General features: G+C 41.9%; 1 protein-coding gene across 1 annotated transcript in view; it reads left to right on the forward strand.

Moving 5' to 3' along the window:
- Nucleotides 1–1,140: 1,140 nt before the first annotated feature.
- The window catches only part of LOC118160895 (amine oxidase [flavin-containing] B-like), a 50,575-nt gene continuing 33,895 nt past the window's right edge, over nt 1,141–17,820 (forward strand). Inside the window, exon 1 of the mRNA XM_035315985.1 lies at nt 1,141–1,288. Coding sequence (XP_035171876.1) covers nt 1,243–1,288 — 46 coding nt within the window. The 5' untranslated portion in view covers nt 1,141–1,242. The remainder of the gene's footprint in view (nt 1,289–17,820) is intronic.

Raw genomic sequence — 17,820 nt, forward strand, 5'->3', positions numbered from 1 at the left:
CTCTGGTGAGGCCGCACCTCGAGTACTGTGTTCAGTTTTGGGCCCCTCGCTACAAGAAGGACATGGAGGTGCTTGAGCGAGTCCAGAGAAGGGCTACGAAGCTGGTGAGGGGCCTGGAGAACAAGGCTTACAAGGAGCGGCTGAGGGAGCTGGGTCTGTTTAGCCTGGAGAAGAGGAGGCTCAGGGGCGACCTTATTGCTCTCTACAGGTACCTCAAGGGAGGCTGTAGCGAGGTGGGGGTTGGTCTGTTCTCCCACGTGCCTGGTGACAGGACGAGGGGGAATGGGCTAAAGTTGTGCCAGGGGAGGTTTAGGTTGGATCTTAGGAAGAACTTCTTTACCGAAAGGGTTGTTAGACACTGGAACGGGCTGCCCAGGGAAGTGGTGGAGTCACCATCCCTGGAGGTCTTTAAAAGACGTTTAGATGTAGAGCTTAGGGATATGGTTTAGTGGGGACTGTTAGTGTTAGGTCAGAGGTTGGACTTGATGATCTTGAGGTCTCTTCCAACCTAGAAAATTCTGTGATTCTGTATGGATATGCCTGAGGAAGAATGTTTGCACACATCACCTCCAGTCTCTGGGAGCTTCAGTTTTTGTAAAGTAAAAACCCAAAACATGGAAAACCCTGTTGGGTCTGTAGGGGACCAGCCTAAATGCTCAAGATGAATGTGTGGACAAGAATTGTTTATGGACGGGCCAGCCTTTTTCCCTCTGTGTCAGTCTCCTGAGGGTCTGGGAAAACAACGCTCAGCGTCTAGGCTGACCGCTGCCGCTCAGCAAGGCTCTCTCACACAGCTCAAACCGCAGTTGGCATGAGGTGCAGTTTATTTCGACGAGCTTTCAAGGAAAGTCCTGATTGGGGAGAGCTGTCATTTGATCCTACAGGTCTTCCAGCGCCAACAACTCCAGCCTCGGCCGCCCTAGGTTCCCACTGGTGGCCCTGGTGTGGTGGGCAGAGGCCGAGGAACCAGACCCCAACATGGCCTTAGGAGAACCAGCAAGACCACGGTGACTACAACCTTGGGGCTACGCTCCTCTACACCAGGGGCTTCTCTCCCCTCACCCTGCGGCAGGTAGGCGAGGGACAGCTGTACCCACCCCTCAGCCGGAGCCCCGCCGCCTCCCCGGGCTCGCCCTCAGCCGGGGCGGTGCGGGGCGGTGCTGCCCGCCCACCGCAGCCGGCCGGGAGACACCGCCGCCGCGACAGGGCGGGAGAAGAGCGGCCGGGCCGGGGGGCAGCGCCATGGCAGAGAAATGCGACGTGGTGGTGGTCGGGGGCGGCATCTCAGGTGGGTCCGGCGGACCGGGGTCCCGGCACCGACACGGGGGGGGGGGTTTGGGAGGCTGAGCCCCGGCGGCCGCTCGCCGGGCTGCGGTGGGATGGCGACGCCGGGACTCCGCCGCCCCGGGAGCTGGGCGCTGCCCGGTGCCGGTGGGGGAGAGGGGCTGTGCTGGTGGCCTGGCTTACCTGTACAGTCACCCTAATCCAGGCTGAGTGTCACGTTGTGCAGGCTTTGTTTTATTTTATTTCATTTCATTTCATTTTATTTATTTTTATTTTTTTTTATTATCTTATTATTTTTATTTTATCGTATCTTATCCTATTTTATCTTACCTTATCTTATTTTATTCTTCCTGTTCTTCCACTGTCCAGCCCCAGCATCTCTCAAACCCCTGTAATTCCTGCCCCTGGAAGTTTGGGGCAAACAAGGGAGAGGTGCTTCTATGCTGAGTCCAGGAGCATTATGCAGAGCCCCTCAGCCACAAACCAGTAGTTTAAATCTTGGGGTGTTTTCTGTTTTGAGCATTTTCCCATAAAGGAAAAAATTTGGGGAATTTTCCCATAAAGGGAAAATGCCAAAAAACAGCCGGATCATTTTGCAAGTTTCTGGTTCCTCCTCCAGCACAGGTGTGATGGATTTAAGACTGTGAATGGCCCTGCAGAAAGCACGAGCAGGCCTAGAAGCCTTGTTGCACCAGGCAGCAATCTACTGCTTTTAGCCTAATCCTGGCTGGAGAACCTGTGCATGCTCACAAAGCAACTCTCGTGCATTTTATTCACAGATGCACGTGCCCAAATAGGTCGTGTTATGTGCCACTGTTTTTTTCTCTTGTGCCTTTGCCATATCAAACAGCTGCTTTTTGTCCTGTGACTGTTGGCAGGTGTGCAATATATGATAGTTCTGGTGCTAATGAAACGTTAATCTCATTAGTGCATAGCGAATATGCATCTGTCCACAGATCCAAACAGCAGCTCTTGCCAACCTGCAAACAAACTACTCAAAATGTGTCACCAAACATATGATTTAATTCATCTTTTTTCTTTATTTGTGTCTTTTAATTTCCACTGCTTATTCCTGTAAGGAATTTCTATGCAACCATTATATTATGGTGTGCAGAGTGGAATTATGTCGTGAATAACGGTGTGTTAGTTCCCCAGGCCTTACCCACAAGCTGCCAAGATGCCTTGGAGTTGGTTATTTCCTTAGACAGTTCAGGCCTTTAGACTCATTAGCATCGTTTTCTAAGGATGGTTCTCAGATAAGAAACTGCTGAATAATTATTGAATGTTTAAAGTTTGTTTATGTGGTTAGCAAAAATTAACCATCACTGTTTTGTGAAACATGACTGTAAGCACAGCATTATGGCTAATTTTTAACTTGTTTGACAATGACAGTATTACGGAGAATTAACCACTGGGAACTGTCTATTCATGTCTTCTAAATGAAAACATCTTCAGTGGCATGTTTTCGTACAGATGCAGCGCTACAGGTTCCTTCTCTTTAATGAGTTGGAGTCAAGGAGTTGGTGTAACAGATTTTAATATATCGTTTTTCATTGTTGCCATGGGAATATTTTCATGGCAGGCCGGCACTGCCTCCATATGTTTTCCTGAAAGCGCTCTTGGAGCAGAACAGAGCAGCCGTGCTGTGCCGTGTTCAGTTGTGTGCTTTGCTCTTCTCTACCTGCAGATAAAAGCAAGTGGCAGGGTGTTGGAAGGAACCAATTTTCTATTTGCTTTCTTCTAAACAAAATCTTCTCCAAAGCACTCTGCTCTCATGGTGTAGCAACTTTTCTCCTGCCCTCACAGAGAGGCTTGAAAAATAGATACAAAAATTAATGACTGCCTTCAGTCGTTTTCCTTTAGCTTTTATAAACCACTCCTGATTCACCTCTGTCTTCTATCCACATGTTTCTTTGTAAAAATAATCGGTCTGGCAGCCAGGTGATAAAAATATGGTTTTCTATCTCTTTGCTCTCATTGAAAACTCCTGCTGACATGCTAGGCTGCTGCTGAGATCTGTTCTCCTGTTGACTGGAAAATGAAGCATATGATTTTTGAAATAGGTCACTCTTTGGAGACGGGGTTTGTTATTGCTCCAGATTTGATATGTGCATTCCTTCAGAGAGTCGCTGTTTCTGAGCTGACTCAGGAGCAGCCAACTGAGACTTTGCTTTAGTGCCTTTAGGTGAGGCAAGCATCAGTAGGTGCACTGATGTAAAGCAGTGGACTGCTCCCTTGACCTTCAGAGTAAGTGTTCTTGAGCTAGCTGGTACTGCCATGAGCACAGAAGTTAATCACAGAAGAAACAAAAAGTTGCTGTGCTGATGTGAAGATGTGAATAAACATGTTGCAGACACACCATTTGGTTTTCTGTTTTCTATTTATTTACTTTTTTAGGGTAATACAAACTCCATTTGCACTGCTCTCAACCTCTTTGGCAGCAGTTCTGCCCATCTTTTACTCAGATTTAATTATTAGCATCTAAAATATAGGGAGGAGAAAAATTACAGTGAAAAACCTAACAACATAGATGGTGGGATTGAGTGCACCCTCAGCAAGTATGGGGACAACACCAAGCTGAGTGGTGCAGTTGATATGATCAAGTAAGGGATGCCACCTAGAGGGACCTGGACAGGCTTGAGAGGTGGGCCCATGTGAACCTCATGGACTTCATCGAGGCCAAGTGCAAGGTCCTGCATCCGGGTCAGGGCAATCCCAAGCATGAATACAGGCTTGGTGATGAATGGATGGAGAGCAGCTGTGTACTGAAGCACTTGCTGATACTGGTGCATGAAAAATTGTACATGAGCCAGCAGAGTGCACTTGCAGCCCAGAAAGCCAACCATATCCTGGGCTGCATCAAAAGAAGTGTGGCCAGCAGGCGAAGGGAGGTGATTCTTCCCCTATACTCTGCTCTTGTGAGACCCCACCTGGAGCGTTGCATTCAGCTCTGGGGGCCCCAGCCCAAGAAGGACATGAGCATATTAGAGTGAGTCCAGAGGAGAGCCACAAAGATGCCTGGAGGGCTGGAGCACCTCTCCTATGAAGACAGGCTGAGGGAGTTGGTGGTGTTCAGCCTGGAGAAGAGAAGGCTCTGGGGAGACCTTATAGTGGCCTTCCAGTACCTAAAAGTGGCCTGCAGGAAGGCAGGGGAGGGGCTCTTTGTCAGGGAGTGTAGTCATAGAACAAGGCATAATGGTTTTAAGCTAAAAGAAGGTAGATTTAGATTAGATATAAGGAAGAAATTCTTAACAATGAGGGTTGTGAGGCACTCTGGTTGCTCAGAGAAGCTGTGGATTCCCCATCCCTGGAGGTGTTCAGGTTGGATGGGGCCTTGGCCAACCTAGTGGGTGGCATCCCTGCCCATGGCAGGGGTGTTGGAACTAGATGTTCTTTAAAGTCCCGTCCAACCCAAGCCATTCTATGATTCTGCGATCTATAATTTGTAGGGATGCTTTCAACCCGAACCATTCCACATTTTTGTGATAGTGTAATAGCAATACAGAGGCCTTCACAACCATGACAGCTACAGTTCTTTGAAGGAGAAGGTATTCTATGCCACTGCCTTTGCTGAATCATTTCAGGTCCTTTATTTCAAGTTTGCTGAAAACCAAAGAATAAAACTAAAGAACTCACTAATTTAAGTGGTACATAGTAAAAACCTGCTCAAAGTTAGATTTCATTGATTTCTTTCAAGTCTACAAAAATGGTCTGTGGTTTCTCTGAAGATTTCACATCATCTCTTAATACAGTTGGGAAGACAGCAAAGGTATTTGATGAATAGGAGGATTTATTAGAAGTAGGTCCTGTTTTATTGGTAAAATGCCTTCTGAAGTCTTTGACATCTTTTGTGAATGGCCTGGATTAAAAAGTAATATTTTATAAGAAATTTTCCCAACTTAAAAATGCATGTATATACAAAAAAAACTTAGCCACAAACAGTATGCAATATGCTAGGTACTAAGGAATATTTAGTTTGGAAGTGTAAAAGGTAGTTAGTTCCTCAGAAAGTTGAAACCTGCATAGTGAAAAAATCTTCTGTTTGCTCAGAAGCATCTCATTTTTATTTTTATTTATTTTTATTGTGAAGGACTCCTGAAGCACAAGGATGGAAATGATTGAGAAAAGTATGGGGTTGTGTCATCAAACTTGCTCATCTTCTAAATTAATCAGACACTGGTGACAGAAATTTTCTTAAGTCAAATTTGGGAATTTGTTCAGATATTTCATTTAAAAACTTCCTCCACATGTTTTCAAAACTGCCTTCTTGTCCCTGCTTTTGCCATGGAGACCCCTTTCCTTTGTTTGTTTCAAAAGAACTTAACAGATTTTAACCTAGTGTTGTTCCAGTCATACTTAAGAAAATTCTTCTCGTAAATTACCAGATTTTGCAATCAAAATGAGGTTAATTTTTCCCGAAAAGTGAAACCTTTTTTGAGTTATTATGGTGAATGGCATTTGAAGTATGTGTAGTGCTTTCCTGTTCTCAAGCAGCCTGATGTGTTCTTGTAAGTTTAGAACCAAAACCTATTGTAACATAAAATATTTCAATTTAAATGTTGGGTTTATAAAATATTTGCATACCTATCATTGCATTATAGAGATACAGTTTTCTCTGTACTCTTTTTAAGTCTTGCTCTTCGTTTGCATGAAGGCTTAATACACTGTGTAATTACAGTATCTCTCACTCCATCTGTGAGACAATTTCAATTTACTTGAACAAAACAGGTCAAGTGTTTTGGGGGCTATTATCTGAAGATGCTCAATAGGTTTTAAAAGAGACTGAAGCAGAGGGCAAAACTCTGATTTGAAACAAAGCGGAGACATTGCAAGAAAAGTATCCATGAGATTCATAGCCTACACTACGGGATTATTGGTGTTTTCTTTTTGCTCCCTGGAAGAAATGTATGCTGTCATAGTAGTCCTCCTTTGGAAAGATACAGTTTGCCAAACAAAGCACTATTTTTGGAGAACATACCCAAACTAGCGTTCCTGTACTAAACACCTATTTGTAAAAAAAAATAAAAAATAAAATAAAAAAAAATAAAATAAAAAAAAATAAAAAACACAGGCATGGATGAAATAGCATGGATGATGCATTGGGTGGGATGATGCACGTGAGAGGACCATGACCATCTGCAAGACCCTCTCAGAGGGGTACCACTGTCTCTGGGATGCATCAGGCAAAGAGAATCTGGGATGTTTCCCTGTCGGTTGGCACTGTGAAGGTCTGTTCATATTTTCAGTTGCCTGTCTCTGCCACCAGGGGTTCTTCCTTTTGTTTTCAACTATGTTCTTGGCTACTGCAGAAGAACATGAGGCAACTAGCTGGAGCTTACCACTTGACTTAGATTTATCACATAGTCCTTGGTAATACACAGCAAAAGTACAGAAAGCAGCTGTGTCATGTTTTGAGATATTTGGTAGCCTAGGAAGCAGGGACAGTAGTTGTAAGTCACTGACTGATAGATACCTCCTAATTGGTCTGGAAGTTGATTTGATAAGAAGCTTTCCATTCTATCTGCAGTAACAATCTCATCTCCCAGGGCTCAAAGCCATACCTCATTAAGGAAAGCTTTTTCATTAACTTATTTAACTATTACGAAAGGGTGGTACTGCAGAAGGTTTGTTGTGTCTGTTCAACAAAACATGAAAACCACCTTGGAAGGAACAATAAAGGTAAATTGAGATAGCGAAATTTTGTGCAAGGGATTCCTGAGCAGCTAGTGTGGAAAGAACTGCTGGAGAACCCAAGTTTGTGCGTAGCAGTTGATGTCAGTGTTACAAACTGCAAAGTTCATAGGGTTTTCTTATCTGTACTGCTGAATTAGATGTTTTTGACAAACAAGGTTAGACGGAGGAGAGGCTGAAAGTCCTTTGTAAGAAAGTTCAGTGCAGTGTTTACTTAGGCAAACACCTGCAGTGGTGCTTTTAGTTCAGTAGACTTGTCTGAGTCTAGTTTAGTACTGGACTACCACCTAACCACACCAGAGGTGGTAGTAGATATTCATATACATTAATGTATGGGTCCAGATGAGGTGTGTGCCTTGAGTAGATCTCCTGATTGACCCTATTTACTGCTCTATGGTGTGTGTCACTGAGAAATCTCAAAGCATGCACATTGGATTCCTTCTTGCATGAGACCACATGGGATGACATGCTCTAGGAACTCCCCATTTGAACTTCAAGCCCTAATGGCATGTTCAGCCTGTAGGGTCATATAAAGGCTGGTCTGAAATAAAGCACCTTTCATGGATATGACACTAGGTATTCAGGATACAACTGTTTTGCTCTCCAAATCTTCTCCTGTTGTCCCATACTATTTACTAGCATAAACACTGCAAAGTTGCCTTCTAGGAATACTTTTAATTTTGCAGTTCAAGCGTAGTAGCAAGGAGAGAGAAAACTGTTCAGTTTTGTGCTCTTCTTCCTTGAGGGTGCAGTCAAAAATAATTTACTTTGCCATCCTGACCACAGATGTACACCTGCATCCCCTGTTTCCATCCTCAGTGTCCTCTCCTTGCCTATTTTTCTCTTCTTCCCTCTTCTTACAACATCAAGAGATTGTCACAAGATCGAGTTCTGCTTACTTATGAATTCTGATTTGCCTGTTCCACTCTTTGTCTTCATCAAGGACAGGAGTAATTTTAAAGACAGATAATTAAGCCTGCTTCCCCCCACGTAGCGAGTGACTGTAGTGTCAGTCTCTAGCAAATGGAAGATGTTATTCACCACTGAGATACAAGTCCAGGTCAAACTCTGGTGCCCACAGCCCCAGAGGTTGTGACGAGTGGCTCACTGCTCTGGCTCCATCCTTGGTGTGCTCAGGATGTCTCACATGAGCTCAGAAGTATGCAAGGATTTATGGATAGATGGTGAGTGCTTTTGGTCTTACTAGAAGGTGGAGAACTGTGGCAAAAACCAAATAGGCTTGTTTGTACTGCTTTAGTAGACAGAAAGCCTGAGCAATGCAGGTTTACACAGCCCTGGTAGTCCCAGAGGTAAGCTTCTAGCACTGCTTGTAGTATCATAAACCAGCAGAGAGTTTGCTCTATATTTGCATATCTCACACAGCAGCTAATGACAATGAATTAGGTCTTATGCATAATTTAGTCAATCAGGAAGGCTTTTCTTCTTCAGAAGTTACTATTGTATATGTAAACAATCTGCGTGATTCTGGCACACTTCCCACCGGTCCATTTTGCTTCTCTATAGCACAAGTGACAGCTGTAGTTAAATAGTTGTCTTAATTAAAGATAAAAAGCAATAAGGTTTCACTGCCCCTCTCCAGGAGGAGCTTGCCTTTGTGTTTTGTCTCCCTTCCGTAGCAGCTACTTCACAGAGTGATACAGTGGTAAATTTTATGTTGGTTATAGAAGTTTGCTAAGCGATGCCATGGTGGGTTGAAAACCTTTCTTTAGCTTTCCTTTACAGAGAATGTATCTTGATGTACTTACAAAGCACTCAGTTATACAATTTCTGAAATCAGTCATCATTCAATTGGGCTTTAATTTCATGAGGAAATTGCATTCATTTCATTACAGTTTCAATCATTTAATTTTTATATAGCCATCTTCGAACTTAACGTGATTTTCCTCCTGGGCCGATAACCTATTTCATCCTTGGAAACTTATGTCAGATATTAAGGTTCTTGCAGCCTTGTGAGATGATTTGTCAAAATGTGATCATTTATCCACCTGACTAGTTTATATGGGTCTAAGGTTTATAATTTTGTAATGTATGGTCCTTGTTTAAAGATATATTTTGCTGATTTTGATGGTCAATAGGAGCACACTACATTACCTTGTTATATGAATGTGAAAATAATCTCAAATGATTTTCTTCAGACAGGATCTTCTGTGAAGCTATTTTATTTGTGATTGCAATGGCGGGCGTATCAGGAGCGCATTTTAGTAAACAAATCATAACCTTTTATTCCCTATTACCCAACGCCTGATCACCTCCCCTGTTTCCTCATTGGCTGAGTACTACAGGTTCACAAACTACTCGACGATTCTCTATACCATATTATATAATTTTTCTTTTTTTTACCCTTTAATTTCTCCTTTCTTATGTTTTGAGAACTTGTGATCTTTGTTTTACTGTTCTCAGACTGCTCATCCTCTTTTCCTCAAGCTTCTGCCTTATTTTGGAACAGTGAGGCCTTCTACTGTCTACTTATCTACTTAGCATTTCTCCTTATTATGACTACACAACTACCTTGGAATAAAGAAAAATAATTATCTACTGCAAAAATACAACTTTGTTTCTCACAATGAATCATTGATGTCTTTTATTATTTTAAATATCCCATCCATGCACTTGCAGTTTACCCAGCTTCTTCTGTCCTGTCAGTTTTCTGTATCTCAGTTGTGGAGATCCTGAGTTCTGGGTGGCTTAGCAAAAAAGTTAATGCTGGAAAGTGCTTGTCAAGCCACAGAGAAGTTGCCTTGCAGCTATGGGTGGAGAGAGGGAACTGCTTAAGGAAATGATGGGCATCAGGGTTTTTGCAGGGTGTCTGTGTGTGTTTGCACAGAAGAAGGAAGGGCAGGGGATGGGATGAGGAAACACAGAGTACAGACCATCCCTGGAAGAAAAGGTAGTCCAGTCTAGAGAGTCGAAGCTCTTTTGGTCATGTTATATACGGCTACATACATTTTAGATGTGCTGATTTTTAACGCAGGCTTTTATTATGATGTTATACTACAGAGATTGCATTAGTGAAATGGTTGATTAATTCTTTAATTTTGTTTTTTACTGTTTATTGATGCCATAGTTAAGAATAAGGAATGCACAGTGTAACACCTATTCTGAGTGTTAAAACGGACCCTCCTTCAGAAGGCTTACTAGTTAAGGATGAGATAAGCAATGAAACACAGACCCAAGCCAGAGCATATACATCACCTGTGAAGTTGTACTGGCCTGGTGAACAGGCAGCAGTCTTGGTGAACCGAAAAGTCTCTAGGTGAAAGCTAGTAGCTTGGTTAATTTCCATCTGAGTCTGCCTCAGATACGTCTTTTTTTAAAACTAAATTCATTTCAATGTATAATTCCAATGCTAAAGTTATGCTGTTATCTTGTATAATGATTTATACCTGAGCAAGGTGGGTATATAGCTTTGCCCTTAGTGCCTTACCTTTGCTCTGCTTACTCTGTGTGCTTAGCAACAAAAGGAAGAGACTGGCAGTGGTTCATTAGGGCCTCTGGCATCTCACTGTTGCAATGATTAGGTTATAATGGTGACCTTTGTTTGACATTTCATATTTCAAGGGGTTAAAGAGTCTCATGAAGTTTTAATCCATTTGAAGCTTCCTCATTTATTCGTTTATGTCTGTACTGTTCAACTACATCACATTTTCTACCATATAACTCAGCTGGCAGTGAGAACCAAAAAAAAAGCCAACCAACCAAACTCCTTTGTAACCTCCTGCTGCTCAGCCAGCTAGTTTTTATATATGAATTATACCATCAAGCTAGAACATCAAATGTAGTCTTCTTGGTTGACTGCACACAGCAACAGCTGATCAAGCAACCGCTTTATGCTATACATCCTGATGACCTGGGTAGCTTGCATGTAAACTTGCACCCTGTTTGCTCTAGTGATAGATCTGTGTTTGAATGCATTGAATATTGGAGCAAGTCACCTCTTCTGTTCCAATATGAATTAATATTTATGAGGCTAGATTGACCAGAGGCTAAATCAGCAAGTTATGCTAAATAATGAGCACAGGTGAGGAGAGGAAAGAGTTGTAGTCTTCCATTTTACAATCTGGATGCTTCTTTGTACCCCTGTACTTTACCTTTTTTCCCTCACATGTTGTATCAGAATGGTGCAAATCTGATGGTAGCATTTTTTTTTGTATCATAACACAAATAAGCTGCTTAGCTCTCATGCTTTCTCTTGCCTGCAGTTAGAGATGGGGGGAAGACAGTCACTTGGAAATCTTCTTATTCAGTTGTTTCCTTTTGTGCTTCTCTGGATGACATCTGTGTTCTCAGCCCTTGGTATCTCAGCCCAATTGGTAGTTGACTTCAGCCAGGGAATAGTTCATCCTGAGCATGCCATCAAGAAATGGAGTGATCATTTTTCTGTTGTTTAAATAGACAAAATGTTCACTAAGCCTTGTAAGCGGTACAAGCTAGTATTATCTAGCCTGTGTGTGCATATGTGTGTGTACCTTCTAGTACACGTGCTATGGATATGTAGATGATATGAGTTTTGATGGAGTTACTAGGGCATGGAACAGTGAATATTTCAAAGTGACACTGACACCGAGACATGCTCTGGAAACATAAATCCATAATTATTAGGTGCAACGGAGTGACAAAAGTTCACTGAAGATCAAGCAAAAGATAAAATAAAATGAACAGCCACAGAATGAGGATGTAGTTGCTCAGCCGGGGGCTTTGCTAGCTGCCCTGTGACGTGACCTTCTCTTAATGGATGCCTGTGAGTAACCAGCTACTGAGAGCTGTGAGAAATTACATGCTATTCCTTAATGTCAAGATACGAGAGCAGTAGTCTCTTTCTTTCTTTCTTTCTTTCTATCTTTCTTTCTTTCTTTCTATCTTTCTTTCTTTCTATCTTTCTTTCTATCTATCTATCTATCTATCTATCTATCTATCTAAATTCAAATCTATTTGATCATGAGTTTTGAACATTTACTTTTTTCCTTAGGAGACTGAAAAAAAATAGAGAATTCTTTGCTTGAGAACATGCAAGATTTAACAAAAAAACATTTCTCTTTTGAGGCAGCTGCTCAAAACTTTTCAAAATTTTCCAAACTTAGCTTAGTCTTTTTTTTTTTTTTTTTTTTTTTTCCCCCATTTTTCTGTGTTTGGAAGGAAGACCTCTTCTCCAGAGTAAATTTGGCTGGTTTTTATTTGCTTTTATATCTTTTTGTAGCAGTAATGCCTAAAAGGATGCTTTTAGTAAGCTATCCTTGTAGTGCCTCAGCCAGGAAGGGACTGAGTTATGCCCCAGTCGTTATGCTAAGCTTTGTTTGTTCTATTGCTATGATATGTTTGATGTAGTACTACATTGTCGTTCAGTTATCTGTGTCTGCTTTGCTTCTTTCCTCTGCCTGTTGTTCAGAAGTAACCTAAGTTGTAAAGTAGCAGGAAAAGGGATGATCTAAGCTGACGGAGGCCCTGGCGTTGAAACTGTGAGATAATACAGTGGTACAGGTAATAATAATAATAATGCAATTAACACGAACTCTTCAGCATATCCTGGGGCCATAACAAAGGTCATGCAGAATATATATATATATATATAGCCCATAACATGAACAAAGTACTGAGTGTATGATTAATACTAGAAATATTCATCCTTTGAAATGCTGGAGTGCCCAGTTTTGTCAAACAGAAGTTTCATTGAAACTTAAAGTGTAAAACTACAACAGGAGCTAAAGAGAAGCCCTGGTCTAGGGCAGGACAGGTGTGGTTTCAGTGTTTGAGCTGAGGCAGAAATGCACCAGAGGCACTGGGTTTCCACACAGGTGCAATGAACTGTCTTCACATGGCAGGGTTTGAGCTCAAGGGGCTACCATTTTGCTCTCTCATTCATCACTGGCCAGGCTCTGTATCTGTATCACTTCCAAGGTGCAGTGCCTAGGACATGTTTGGATTGAACGATTTTAATGTTAAAGAACTCTGCTTAATAAATACAGCTCCCTGCACTATGGATATGATTCATCTAGAAGCACTGCCGGAGGGAAAAGATCACAGAAAGCTGAGGGCTGGGACTAGAACTGATGCTCATGTAAAGTCGCATTAACTCACTGGGGTGCTCATCCTGACCTCAGTGACAGGTTACAGAGCTAGCTTTCAAGTGGAAGAACTCACAGCCTCAGCTCGATAATGAAATGCTAACAAAAGTAAATTAGATTTATTCATGGAGTTCTGTATCCTAGTCAGAAACGTTATGTGCTATGTACAAATATTTTAAGTAAATGTACGTTTTAAACAGGTAGGCAGATTGATAATGTCTTCTTTTTGCTCCTTGGGATTTCACAAACTGTTGCTTTTTTAAGTTCTCCAGTTTTGTAGGTGAGTGATATTCATTTCAATGGTATTCATTACTGCAAAGTGATAAAGCTTAGGAAGACAGAGTATCTCTCCCCACACTACAGCTACGTGCAGTAGAAGAGTTGCTTTGATACCTTTCACTGTGCTGTTCAGTGCATGGAGGTAAGGTATTGAGAATAACCAAGTTGGCGATTTACAGAGACCCAGCTTTACCTTGTCTTGAGGTTCTGAACTATGATTTTGTCTCTTCCATGAGACTGAGTAAAATATCTAAAATACTTTTGTAGATACAGCCCAAATCGGAGAGGTGAAAAGGGTACCTTCACCCTGAAAGCATACGGATCGAAGAGAAAAGCTAAGTTAATAAAAGATACTGTTGGGTTGCACTACCTCGTTGTCCTTGTTGCCCTTTGCTTTTCAGAAGGATTACCATCAAAAACACCTGGAGCAATCTGGATACCGCAGACCTTGTCTAAGGTTGCAGTGAAGAAGGAAAGCTCACTCTTGTGCATTCTCACTATTTCTGAAAGCACTCTGCCGGTCTGATGTGAACCGAGTTTTAGGCATTGTGCTCTTAGCTATCTCTGTAGACCTCCCATTAGGATTCTGAGCATGTCCTTTGAATTTATAAAGGGAAAGTATTCTTCACAAGAACAAAAATCCCTTGACCGTTCTGTGAGGCGAGGAAAGCTGCAAAAAAATGCCCGTATCACCTTATCTCACCCAGACCATGGACCAATGTCTTTTTTTTATTATTTTTTTCTTACAATCCTTACCTATACTGCCTTACAGGCATTATTGTCTGAAGCCATTATTTCAATTAAAATATTTTAGCTGACTAATGATGAGTGACAGAGTTAAAGGTGACCAGCGCCAGGTTCAATCTCTCAGCAGCAGAGCAGTAATCAGATTGTGCTCATTAGAGTGGTCAACACAAACAAAAACAATGCTATTAAATTGCAGCTTCTGACACACTAATGCAATAAAGAAGCCATAGAAGATTTCAAGGAGACAAGCTACTGGTGCAAAGTGGCTGCTTAGATGCAGATAAGAACACGTCTCTCCTCTTGTTGTAGTCTCCATCCCTTCTTTTACTTCAGTATCACAGTGATATGCAAACTGTGTCCTGCTAATGGCACTGAAAATGCAGGATATTTTTGGGACAACTCTTAAAAGGAGGTCAGAGAGCCCTAAGGATAAGCAAGGAGGCTTTTTTAAATTTGAATTTTAGAGTAATTAGGTCTAAGCAGCAGCAAACAGAATTTTTCCATTAACTGATCTAATTTTTAGATGTTAGGAACTTAACACAGGAGGTTTTCAGGTTGAAGGAGTGTTTTTCTGCTTCCCCCAGGATTTACCCCAACTGCTTTGGGCATACTCCCATGAGTACATTTAGCTTAGCAACCCCAAACTCAACTTTTATTAGTTTATATATAATAAATTATGATATTTTCTTTTTTTTTTTTTTTTTTTTTCTTGTCAGTCTCGTGAGACATTCTGTTATCTCCCAGTCTCCCCAGTATTCCCAGGACAGAGAGCTGCATTTGTTCAGCAGCCTGAGTTATGAATGCCATTTCTGAGGTATATTTTGTGACAGAGCCACTTACTGAGCCTTACACAGTGTTCGTTTGCTGCCCTAGACCTCATAAAAAAATCTCAGGCAGGGGGTCTCTGTTGTGTTTCTTCTGGTTGCTCTGCAGGCTCAACCTGGGTGCAAGGGAGTCTCTGCAGGCAGTGATTTAGCTGTGGCCAGATATCTTGAGAGCAAGGAAGAAGTCCTCAAAAACATATCTTAAGCTTTGTGCTGGAGGACGACTTGCAGTGCAGGTGCACCTGCAAAAACACAGTGGAAAAAAGAGAATTTGGCCCGTGCTAAAACACGCATCGCCAAGGGGTACACTGTCAGCAATGAACTGAGATAGTGTAGAGCTTGTTCACTGTGTATATCCAAGTTGTGGGGGCTCAACAAAGGTAAAAATCAGCTCCTTGCCTCTTCTGGAGGCGGTGAAATTTTCTAGCTTACCTGTACAGACATTCCTTGAATGCAGTGCCAGATGTCTGGTATGCATTACAAATTTTAAAACTCCCCTGGCCAGTACTGTGTAAACATACCTTTGATGCCAAAATAAGTAAATAAAAAGAGAGGAATATCAGCGATTTTTATGAATCCAGGGAAATCCAGGTGTGAGTTGTGTAGGTGACTATGCAAAATCAGGGTTTCAGATTTTCCAAGCAAGTACAGTACAAATATGATGGCTGCTGTTCTTCCTGCTCAACCTATAATTTTAGTTGGAGAGAGAAATTTTTAAGGTTGCAAAAATAAACAAATTTCTGATGGTCACCTTGGAAACTGTTAAGTGAATGCCATTGGTTTAACGACTCTTGGTCTTTTTTTTAATGTCTCTGCACCCCGAATAAAAATTAAGAACTCGTGGATGATTTTTACAATTACATATAGGAGAGAAAATAGATGCTTTGTTCCTAGAAGGGAGATAATAAGTTTTGGGGGACATGGTAAAATAGTGACCAAATCAGAGAGGGTACAGCAGGAACTGTGGAAATGCCTTCAAAATAAAATTTATTTAAGGCTTTATAATCTATTCCCCTTCAAGGTACCCACCCTATCTCTTGTACACTGCAATGGAATTTGGTATAGCCTGAAGGAGAAATAAAATCCTGCAGGTGGACTTTCTGTTGTGAATAGATTATCTGGCTGTCCAGAGTACAACAGAGGCATCCTATGAAAAAAAAATAATGAAGTGGAGGAAAAGGCAGATGTAATTTGGAGAAGTATCAGAGATACAATTTCCAATCTTATCCCTTTCTGTGGAATTTTTGTGGAAATGCTAAGGTTTAAAGGGTATTTCAGTAAATTTGCTGATTCCAGGCAGAACCACAGCAGTGTTACAATATTTGGATCCATTTTTTAAACGTGCTTAAAAGTGTTTTTAAGTAGTCAGATCTGTTTGATTCTAGGGCTGTGTTGCAGTCCATAATGCATGAGGTTTGGAGGAAAAATGTGACTCTTGTCACACTTGTCAGTCCAAAAGTGAGTATGGATTCTGCCCTGGTATAGAAATTCAAGATTACCATTTAAAAGAAGAAATACAAATTAATTGTCCTCTTAACGTAAGGAAGGTGTGAAGGTTAGGAAGTGAGGTGGTAATGAACCTTTTAAATCGAACGGTGCAGTTAGGGTGCTTAGTAGGCACAGAGATATCAGAAGGGAAAGAAAGGAGTTGGAAGTGGAGATGAAATAATCCTACTGATTATTTCATCTGGGTAAGATCTGTGTGAATGCTAAGTGCTGCGTGATGAAAAACAATTTTCATGGCTTGAACTTACATTATAACATCCTCTGGAAGGCAATCGCTTACCAGTATCTCCAGTGGGAGCATTTGGATACCGGGTTGCCATGGTAGCTGACGAAGGCTTCCCTGCTTTAACATTGTCTGAGGCTTCAAATAAGACTGTGCATCTTTGCTTCTTCATTGTTTGCATTAATTGCCTGCGTGTTGCTTCTCTGAGTGGAGCTGCAGGTGGGGCTGCTTAACCATATACTATATATATATTCTGTATATGAGGTTCTGTTGCACTTCTGTGAGCTGTCCTGCCATGGATGCTGGACCAAATTCCTGCCCTCGGCCAAGTGGCAGAAGTGGTCCAGCCTTACGTTGCAATTCAGATCAGGTTTGGTAGAAATATTCCCAGGAAAGAGAGCATGGTGTCACTGTGTGGCACAACGTCTTGTAAGAAATGGGAGTAACAACGGCACTAGTCAGGTTTTTGGATGAGCTTAACATTCGAATGTGGTTGGTTTCATCTTTTTTTTAGCAACGTGGGCAATATAAAGTATATAAATAAATTTAATTTTCCTCTTGCTAGTGATGGAGAATGACAGGTGAGCCGGGGACAGCACTGAAACGTCTGAAATCTGTGAAGGGTTAAACTTCTCAGGATGAGACCTTACCTACAGGACAGTTGTGTGACACCTTTTTCCAGACTTCCCGACAGGCTCTCTGCATGCGTTATGGCTACTGGAGTATCAAGCACAAAGAAGCCTCTCGCCCAGCCTCTGGCTCTTGGCCCGAAAAGAGATTGTAGTTTGTAGGATTTTCCCACAGCAATTCTTGATTTCTGAGAAGCGAGCCTCATGCCTGATACTTGTCCACCAGTATTCATCTCCATTTCAATATGTTTTTGTTGCTGTTCTGCCACCTTATCTGTCCTTGTATCACTGTGGCTGAGAGCTCTCCCTCTGCAGCACCCAGCCCTCTCGCTGTTATTGCAGAAACACCCAACAGCCCCTTTGGGGGTCTAGGGTCCAGCTCCAGGAGAGAGAGGGATGGGGTGATGTGGCTGTACCTTGGCAATATGAGGATGCCAAATGTGTGAGATATGAAAAACAGCGAAATACCTAGCTATTGATGCTGTGCTGAAATGTGGTATTTGCAAGGGCAGTCTTGCCTTATCATGTCCTGTGTGTGCCATGATGTCTGATCTGTC

This window comes from Oxyura jamaicensis, chromosome 1 (assembly GCF_011077185.1).
Source record: "Oxyura jamaicensis isolate SHBP4307 breed ruddy duck chromosome 1, BPBGC_Ojam_1.0, whole genome shotgun sequence".
NCBI lineage: Eukaryota > Metazoa > Chordata > Aves > Anseriformes > Anatidae > Oxyura > Oxyura jamaicensis.